The 10217-nt window shown below is 37.4% G+C and overlaps 1 protein-coding gene across 1 annotated transcript; it reads right to left on the bottom strand.

Annotated features, from left to right (window-relative positions):
* Window positions 1–836: 836 nt before the first annotated feature.
* Window positions 837–2200, bottom strand: LOC111908128 (acid phosphatase 1). Its single transcript, XM_023903967.3, has 3 exons — window positions 1724–2200; window positions 1437–1646; window positions 837–1176 (listed from the first exon to the last, which is right to left on the bottom strand). The coding sequence occupies exons 1-3, from the start codon at window positions 2104–2106 to the stop codon at window positions 999–1001; spliced, it is 771 nt and encodes a 256-aa protein (XP_023759735.1). The 5' UTR covers window positions 2107–2200; the 3' UTR covers window positions 837–998.
* Window positions 2201–10217: the final 8017 nt, after the last annotated feature.

Raw genomic sequence — 10217 nt, 5'->3', positions numbered from 1 at the left:
TGACGAAAATAACCCCTGAAATCTTGGACAATTTCTTTTTCTAATTTTTTGAAATTATAGATTATATTACTATAATTTGCAAAAACTAAATATATTAAAGTACAATCTTGTAGTTATATGGTGCTATTTCTTGCACTTAATTCCATAATGTAATAAGAATGTATCCAAGCATAATCATGGTTTATCATTACTGCTTTCGATTGTTAACTTTTACATTAACACAGGTAATGAACATGATGTTCTTGGAAATCTGTGTTTTTGTGCTAGCAGATAAGCATTTGAGATCATCATATTCTAGAATTTGAGATCAACATTTGAGCTTGCATATAAGCCGCCATATTTTTATAAACAATTGAGATCAACAAATACTCGAATGGATTTTAACTATGATTGTCATGGTCTTATAAGAGAGGGATTCTTTATTCCTTTTTCCATCCTTGGCACATAAGATTGTAAATGACACCAAACCAAGAAACCATATTACAAGTCTAGAAATAGAAAGTCAAAAGATTCTTTGATCTAAAACAAAAGACAACAATTATCATTTCTTCTGTAATTTTATATTGTTTTATTTTCTCTACTTGAGAGGCTAGCAAAAAAAAAGGATGACCTTTCCTCTATATGAAAGATGGATTAAGGTACACGTTATTTTAATAATTCATTAGAGACAAAATAACACTAGATAAAAGTGGTTCCAGTCAATCCAACTGGTACCCGAGATTTAACCCGTTATCCGGCCTTCCATTTTATCACGTCTAATAAAGACATTTTCGCTCAAAATCTCACAAAGAGGTTTGGTTAAAAAAATAAATGGAGATCCACACAAAAAAAAAAAAAAAACAAAAACAAAAAAAATGCATTTAGCTTAGTTTACATGACAATACAAACAAGACCCATTTTGGAATGAAGACGTACGATACTATTTCACTTTTGAAAATGGTAAGATGTGAGAAAATGAAACTGAAAATTGCATGTTGCAGGAGGCATTTGATTTGATTTCAAGAAACATAGTAAAGAGAATTGGGGAGCTTGAAGGGCCTTCTACCGGTTTCTACTCCTTTGATACTGCTCCACTGGTCTCCCAATATCCCCCATATACGGTAACCATTTTTCACCAACTCTTTCCTTACACCGCCCTTGAATTCCTCAACCTTCATACATTCGTCTTCTGCACCCCTAATTCAATAAAACAAAATATAAAAGTGAGCCTCTTTTCAAAAACATGTTATTTTCTTCCACACAACTTCTAAGCAAAGTATATCATCCTAGAAGCAAATTAATTGTTCTACCCCTTCCTGTAGGGGAGAAAGGACTCATTGTTCCTATAGAGGTCCACACCAGATGGTTGGTATAAAAGCCACGACCAATGTCCCCATACATATTGGAGTTGAAACTTCCATATTGCAAAAGAAGAAGGAAAAGAACCCATTGCATACCTTAGGTAAAGACTCTTCCAACCATGGAAACCAGCATCAACAAGGTTGTCAATAGTAGCATCTCTAAGATACTCTTTCCTTGAAGAAATCAAAATGATTTGCATTCCTCTTCTCTTAATATCATTAAAAAAGTTCAGACTATAATCAATCGCGGTAGCCTTGCCTTGAGCCATCCATCCTTCAAGATCCGTCGCATTCAACTTCTCCCCCCTAATATATTAAAAAAGAAATCATAATTGTATGCAAAGTTGCAAGATTTGTTAATAGTAACAAGATTTAACACTTACCCGTTTCCATGTTTCTTGTAGAAAGGTACAGTTGACAAAAGAGTGTCATCAATGTCAAATATCCAAGCATCCTTGCCATCTTTCTTTATTTCACAATGGGTGTTGAGGTAGAGTGTGCATTCTTCTATCGTAGCCTCAGAGTCGGCCTTGAACTGAGCCTCACTCATGTACTTTCCAATGTAATCTGTACACTCAGATGGAACTACTGAAAATTCACGAATGTTGTTTAACTCAACATTTATTCTCCAACTCTCGCAGTAGTTTCTTAGAGAGATTTTGAGACCGGATTTGGTTTTTTGATTCAAAATATTCCAATCTGCAGATGCTACTAAGAGACTAGCAAGGCACATTGTTGCCACGAAAAGAACACAACATTTTGCCATTTTTTGTTCTCTATGATGATTTAGAGATAGAGATGTGTGTAACTGAGAGTGAACGCAATTTAAATAGGCATAAACGATTATTTTATAAGACTTTGTCACCACATGGGTACCTCCTATATTGTTCCAAACATCAAAATAGTTGTAAATCGCAATGTGCAAATATACAATGCACAAATAATTAATATTGTATTTATTTGGCCAGCTGGCCACATATCATTAAGATTTTTTTCAACGGTATGTATAATAATTTGGAACTTATCTATACACTAAGCAACGACTATATAAAAAGCCATTTTCAAACATCGTGCCTAACATAAATTCTATATAACACCGTGTAAAAGGATTCCCAGCTCACCAAATTGACATTTTCATTAAATTTTGGAAAAGGCCATATCAATGCAACAAAGACCTTTCTTTAAATATTGTCCTTTTAAGACTAGTAAAGCACAAAGGTTTGATGGATCAAAACAGACTGGCTGGATGATTCATATAAACAATTAATTGAAGGATATATTGTAGAAAAAACAAATATTTTACATTTTTTTATCCATATATGACTAATTTTCTCATTGTTGCCATGTCATCGGGCCATGCATCCAACATGCTAACATGTATAATATATAACAATTTAAATTTTATTTATGGTTACTTCTGTAGTTTTTTATTCATTATAACTACCCAAAAGGAACCTTTGAATCTTCATATTGGTAATCAACCATTTTTCACAAGCAGGGAGGGGGTGTAACGATCCAATTTTCAAAAGAAAATTTTCATTTTTAAATAATCAAAACCTTTCCAATAAACCACAAAATCTCAAGAACAATTGTTTTCAAATTTACAACATCAATAATTTTATTTCAAATATCAGAGTATCCCATAAAAACGTCTGAGAGAGTGCATGCCACGCCATCAAGCCTTCTCTTGCCCTTAGGCTCAGAAGTACCTGAAACAAACTAACAAACTGTAAGTTAATGCTTAGTGAGTTCCCCAAAGCATATCCCACACAATTCACATAACCACATAATTCATATTAGCTATAAAAGCTACATAAACCACATAAGTCATGCGTACAAACATATAAGGATGTCATGGGCTCCTCCCAGGGTCTTACTCCAGGATGTCATGGGCTCCCCCATGGTCTTTAGCTGGAAAGTCATGGGCTCCCCCACATGGTCTTACATCCAAGTCTCATGGGCTCCCCCTATGGTCTTTACCTGAAAAGCTATGGGCTCCCCCACATAGTCTTACATTTAAGCGTCATGGGCTCCCCCATGGTTTTAGATGCAAGTATCACATATATAACTAGCATAACACTTAGTATGTAACCAGCTAACATACCACATATCACTACATCAACTAGTGTACCACATATCACAAAATGAGCTGGCCTTGGTGCCTTAGACCCATTGGTATGGTGAGGAGACTCACCTCTCGAAAATGTTGAATTGATAAGATAAGATACGATAAGTCCCAATGCGCAACTCCAACTCAGCTGCCTACAATCATCATTTGACTAGCCTTGTTAAAATCCTGAAACACAAAAAATACCCTTAAGATCAAACTTGGTCAACCCTGATCAAAGTCCAAGTCAACAGTCCATGTTGACCCTAACTAGTCGAGTGTATCTAGCAACTCGTCGAGTTCCTTTAGAGTCCAGAAAACCAGGACCAACCGTAGCCAACTCGTCAAGTTGTCTCATTAACTCGGCGAGTTCACTCAATATCCAGAAGACGGGGAAACCCGATCCAACTCGTCGAGTTGTTAGGGCAACTCTTTTTCCCCCTGTTTGCTTATTCGGATTAAACATCAATTGCAGGGACTCTAGGCCTTAGATCTGAAATCTAAAGGTGTCTAGAAGGATAAAGTTTCGAACTTTATCCTCGAGAACAACTCCAAATGCTCTAAAGCCCTTAGTAAAAGGTTGGGAAGCTCGAAAGCTTACCCATGTGGCTCAAGACTCTAGGGATCTGGAATCCTTCTCCAGAAGAGGTTCTAATCCTCAAAACGTTCCAAAGTTGGAGACTTTATGGACATGCATGTCCAATGCATTTCTTGGAGTCAAAATAGTCAAAAAGGGGAAACATACCCTAAATTCCATGCATGGCATACATGCTTGACCAAAAGCTAGATCCAGCCCAATATGGGACCATTTTGCCCTGGAGATTCATAAAGTTGCAAACTTTATGAACCCCATGCATGCAATCAACAAAAATGATAGGAAATGAAGAGTAAACTCAAGATCAAGTCGTAGTCTAAAATAAAAATCGTGTCTTAAGTGCTTACAATAGTCCACAAGATGGTCAAGCTCAATAGTGAGGGCTTTGTTTGCTGTATCTTCTCCTTCTTCTCACTATCTTCTTCTTCTCAAGCTCTAAAAGTCACTCTAGCTTACAATATGAGAGAAAATGGAGATTATGATTTAGCACTAACGTTCTTAGGGTTTGGAGGCTTATGGAAGGTCAGCCTCAAGGTTTTAAGGAGATCATATAGGGTGCAAACCCTAAAATTTAGGGTTTTCCTTTACAATGCCTACTCGTCAAGTTGGGCCTTCCAACTCGTCGAGTAGGTCCTCAATCCTGCATCCCACAATGACCTCTACTCGACGAGTTAGAGCTCCCCAACTCGTCGAGTTCCAGTATAAAACCCAAAAATTCTGAAAAGAAATGTATACCTGAAACGAGCGTTACAAAACTACCCCCCTTGAGCTAGACTTCGTCCTCGAAGTCTGCTAATTCGAACAAATCCAAGTAGTTCTCTCGCATTTCATCCTCCGGCTCCCACGTCCATTCAGAGCCCCTCTGGTGTTACCATTACACCTTCACTAGCTTTACCTATTTATTGTGAAGGACCTTGACTTCTCCTATCCATAACCGCCACGGGCCGCTCAATGTAGTTCAGAATCTCATCCACCTAAATGTTATCCAAAGATATAATTGTAGCCTCGTCTGTGACACACTTCCGAAGCTGAGACACATGGAAGGTGTTGTGAATTTGACTAAGCTCGTCTGGCAGATCCAAACGGTAAGCCACCTTGCTCACCCAGACTGAAATCCTGAACGGGCCAATATACCGGGGCCCGAACTTGCCCTCTTCCGGAATCAATAACACCCTTCCATGGTGATACTTTTAGCAAGACGAAGTCTCCCACCTGGAACTAAAGATCCGATCGGCGCCAGTCCGCATAGCTTTTTTGACGACTTTGCGCGACTCGTAGCCTTTCACGCACCTGTTGAATCAACTCAGTAGTCTTGAGCACCACCTCGGTGCTCCCTATGACTCGGTATCAAACCTCACCCCAACAAACAGGGGTCCTACACCTCCGACCATATAACATCTCAAACGTGGGTCGATCGATACTAGCATGATAAATATTGTTATATGAAAACTCTAACAGTGGGTGGTATATATCCCAACTCTCTCCAAAATCCAACACGCATGCCTGAAGCATGTCCTCAAGTGTCTGGATCATCCTCTCACTCTGGCCATCTATCTGGAAGTGGTACACCATGCTAAAATGTAACTGAGTGCCTAGTTCCTCGTGGAACTTCTTCCAGAATCAAGATGTAAATCGAACATCCCTGTTAGAGACTACTGACACTGGCACCCGGTGCCTAACCACCACTTCTTGCATATAAATATCCGCTAATTTCTCAGCTGAGATGCTCTCGAAAATCGAAATAAAGTGGGCACTTTTCGTCAACCTATCCACAATCACCCATACGGCATCCACACCCTTCGCTGTCCTTGGTAACTTCTTGATGAAGTCCATGGAGATCTCTTCCCACTTCCACACAAGAATGGGTAGCGGTTGAACCTTTCCATGCGGCCGCTGATGTTCGGCCTTGACCTTCTTGCAGGTCAAGCACTTCTCCACAAACCAAGCGATCTCCCGCTTCATGCAGGGCCACCAGTAACTTAGTCTTGAGTATCTATACATCTTTGTAACCCTTGGGTGAATAGAGAACTTGGATTTATGTGCCTCCTCCAAAATCTTCTGTTTCACACCCCGGTTACCGGTACCCACACCCGGTCACACTGTGTGAAAAGACCTCGACTATCCCGAACAAACAAGGGAAATTGCCCCCGAATTTGCTCTATCTTCTAGTTCTCTTTCTTCAAACCCTCCACTTGAACCTTCATGATCATATCTAGCAGTGAGGAGACAACTATCATCCTCAAGCAAACGTTCCTGATCGGAGAACCCGCCGACTTGCGGCTCAAGGCATCGGCCACCATGTTGGCCTTCCCTGGATGATACAAGATCTCGCAATCATAATCTTTCAGTACATCCAATCACCTCCTCTGTCGCATGTTTATGTTATGCTGATCCATAAAATACTTCAAACTATTGTGGTCAGTGAAGATGGTGTACCGAAATCCATATAAACAGTGTTCCCAAATCTTGAGGGCAAACACCACCGCCCCTAATTCCAGGTCGTGAGTGGGGTAGTTCGCCTTGTGAGGCTTCAACTGCCTTGAAGTGTGTGCGATCACATGCCCTCTCTGCATTAGTACAACGCCTAACCCTAAGATCGAAGCATCACAGTACGCTATCAAATCATCCAGCCCCTTAGGTAGTACTAGAATCAGAGCCCCGTATAACCTCTATCTCTAGGTCTCGAAAGCCAACTGTCGATCTGGGCCCCATCGAAATGTCACATTCTTCTTGGTCAAATGAGTCAAGGGCACCACAATCTTGGAGCAATCCTTGATGAATCTCCGATAGTACCCTGCTATACCCAAGAAGTTATGAATCTCAGATGTGTTCTTTGGTACTTCCCACCGCATCACTGCCTCAACCTTGGCTGGATCCACCGAAATACCCTCCTGATTGATGATGTGCCTCAAGAACTATACCTCCCCCAACCAGAAATCACACGTTGAGAACTTAGCATAAAGCCTTTCCATTCTCAGTGTCTCTAATGTTGGATTAGGTATCTAAGCCCATAACTATGATTGGTATGTACTTAACCCGAGAGTAGCATGGTGCATTTGGGTTGCATATCACAAGGACAATTTGATAGGATGGACTTTTGAGAAGAGGTTATTTATAATTTGTTAATATATTATAAGTTCTAATATATTAACATGAAATCATAAAATTTAATTAGTATTGATCAATAATTAATTTATAGTTAATTTAGTGATCAAAAGAGACTAATTAAATGTAAGAGGATTGATTTGGTAAACCAATCATTCTTATGGTATGGGCTTATGGTTATTTAGGATGGGCTAAACCAATATGGTAGTCCATGGATAGTCCATGGAGGTTTTAACCCATGGATCCTAAGTAAGATGAAAAGCCATTCACATTAGGGTTTATGTGGATGTAACTCTAATCCTAGCAACACTATATAAGAAGCCCCTTAGAATCCAAAATGACACACAAGTGATCATTGGAGTTCCATGAGCCGATTTTGGTTGCAAGAATATTTCTCAAAAGTCATCCTTTGTCCAAAGGTGTGTTGTGATTCCATTTGAGGTTCAACACATGGGGCACTAAGTTCTTAAAGGCCAAACTCAAGAAGTTCTACAAGCTACAACAAAGAGGTAATTATATAACTCTTTTTTATGTTGATTATGTCATTTCCATGCTAGTTGTAGGCTTAATGCTTTGGAAAAATATTTCATATATAGTTAGAGAAAACATAGATCCAAAAAATTTAGGGTTGTATGTGCACCATAGGATGTTGTAGTATACTAAAACTCATCAGTGGTATCAGGGTCTAGGATTGTTTTCCATTATACTTGATGTTTTATTGGTTTTCAATGTGAAAAAATCGAATTTGCTGCCTTCTGCCCATTGAACTCGTCGAGTCCACTGGGTGACTGGCCGAGTCCCCTTATAAAACGGCCAAGTCGACGAGTCCGGTTCATGTATTCGCCGAGTTGGTGCTTTAGCGGGCTAGTTTTCGGATTTTGGCAAGAAATTAGATTAGGATCATTACCCCAAACTGTTTTTTGAACCTTGAAATGTGTTTTTTCATAAGGTAATGATCATGCTTGTCCAATTAAAAGATAATTGTCATAGTTTCAAGATTTGTATTAGTTTATATGATAGACTAATTTCTTGTAAATAGTTGATGTGAATTATCTTGACTTATGAGTTTAATCTTTATCATAGAAAAATTATTTGATTATTGTGTTAATTGAAAATTTTGATCTAAATGCCTTTTATGAATTCCATAACTTGTCCTCAAGTTATGGAAAATGAAAAGTTTTTCATAAATGTTTTTTATGAACTCCATAACTTGTCCTTAAGTTATGGAATTTCAAGAGTCTCATTTTAAAAGTCATCTTAAATGGTTTTAAGGTCTTCCATAACTTGTCCTCAAGTTATGGAACTTGAAAAGTTTTTCCATGAAAACCTCATTAAACTCATAAGTTACAGAAATGAAAAGTTTTGACAAGTTTCAAAACTTGCCCTCAAGTTTTGGAATTTGTAATGTCTCACTTTTGAATACTTTAGTTCCAAACCATAGAGTTTTAAAAGTTAAAATTCTACCCTTATACTTTATATAAGTTTAATAATTATATATATATATATATATATATATATATATATATATATATATATATATATATATATAGAGTCAAGATCAAATAAGGAGGAAATTTTTGGTAGGAAGGTAAGAAGTTTTTTTTCTACATATTTTTTTCGCGAACAAACAAAATGAATCATTAGATGATTCATTTGTAAGATGATTCACAAGAAAATTTTCTCAAAAAAACATCTCGATGATTCATTTATACAATGATTTTGTTGTTATTCACTAAAATTGTCACAAAAGTGAATTTTTCCTAATTTACTTAAAAATGAATCATAAAAATGTTTTTTTGGGAATTTTTTCTTGTGAATCATCTTACAAATGAATCATCTAGTGATTCATTTCTTTTGTTCGTCAAAAAAATATGTAGAAAAAAAACTTCTTACCTTCCTACCAAAAAAAATTTCTTACCGGATCTATATCCTATATATATATATATATATATATATATATATATATATATATATATATATATATATATATATATATATATATATATATATATATATATATAAGACAAGTAGTGTTACCGTTAGTAGGCCTCATTCACGAAGTCGGTCTATAAGGGGGTATAAGGTTACTGCCTATAAAATGGCAGTTTAATGGGCGTCCACACTCACCCACTGCTTCTTTGACTGGTGGAGGGTCGTTAGCCAAATGGGTAGGATAGGACATTAATTCTCATTATAAGTATAATGATAATTATAAAGTAACTAAACTTTTATTAAATTCCCAATCTTAGTTACTTTAGGAAAATGTGAAAATGGTGTTATTCCATGAAATTGCACTTTGCACCTTGTTATGTCGTTAGTGGAGCGTGTGTGGTTAACCAACACACTAATATGGGACTGACAGTGTGTGGCAAAGGGTAACTTGATGTTAATCATAGATCAATGGAGCATGTGTGGTGAACCGACACATTGATTAGGTGGTTATAACATTGGGTGTACCAAGCTAATTTGCATGGTTATTCATACCTTGTTTGTGATCCTCGGCATCCCAGTCACGAACTTGAAGGGCACAATCGAGATTTAAACATGCCATTGAAAAGTTCAATGAATCTCAAAGGATCTAGGAATTTCAATCCATTTAAAACCTAATGATCAATTTCGTTTTTCATGGTGGAAATTGATAAATCATCATTTACCTACCTTCAAATATTCTACATTCAGATTACGACATTCCTCTTCCGAATTTTAAAATATTGTGTTGGGTCCTAGCCTTAATATTTCATTTGGGTGTTATATTAAGGACTTAAATCACTAACTTGAATTTCTCCCATTGTAGATCTCTAGTTCCGACAACTATGGTCTTCCCAAATCTTTTGTAACAAGCTTTCCTCTTGAAGATGATATCCCACGTGACGATCAAGGTGAAAGATTAATCCCTTGGTCGTGCATTAGTGGAAATGGAAATCATACTTCACTTCTTCCACTTCCTCCAATTATTCTCCCTAACCCACAAGTTCAAAGACTTGAAAAATTCAAGGTCACTCAAGCCCTATTGGCAAGTAAACACCAAGATGCATTAGTGTGTACACATGTCTTGGATATGAAGTCACAC

The sequence above is a fragment of the Lactuca sativa genome, chromosome 6 (genome assembly GCF_002870075.4).
Source record: "Lactuca sativa cultivar Salinas chromosome 6, Lsat_Salinas_v11, whole genome shotgun sequence".
Lineage (NCBI taxonomy): Eukaryota > Viridiplantae > Streptophyta > Magnoliopsida > Asterales > Asteraceae > Lactuca > Lactuca sativa.
Note: the sequence above shows the minus strand (reverse complement) of the source record. Positions and strands in the feature narration are given on the sequence as shown.

What these genes read in the sequence shown, in the direction of transcription:
- LOC111908128 (XM_023903967.3), bottom strand. Translation starts at nt 2,106, where the DNA reads ATGGCAAAATGTTGTGTTCTTTTCGTGGCAACAATGTGCCTTGCTAGT. An exon ending in TACAAGAAACATGGAAACGG is followed by an intron (nt 1,647 to 1,723) that starts GTAAGTGTTAAA and finishes TTAATATATTAG; the next exon opens with GGGGGAGAAGTTGAATGCGA. An exon ending in TGGAAGAGTCTTTACCTAAG is followed by an intron (nt 1,177 to 1,436) that starts GTATGCAATGGG and finishes TTATTGAATTAG; the next exon opens with GGGTGCAGAAGACGAATGTA.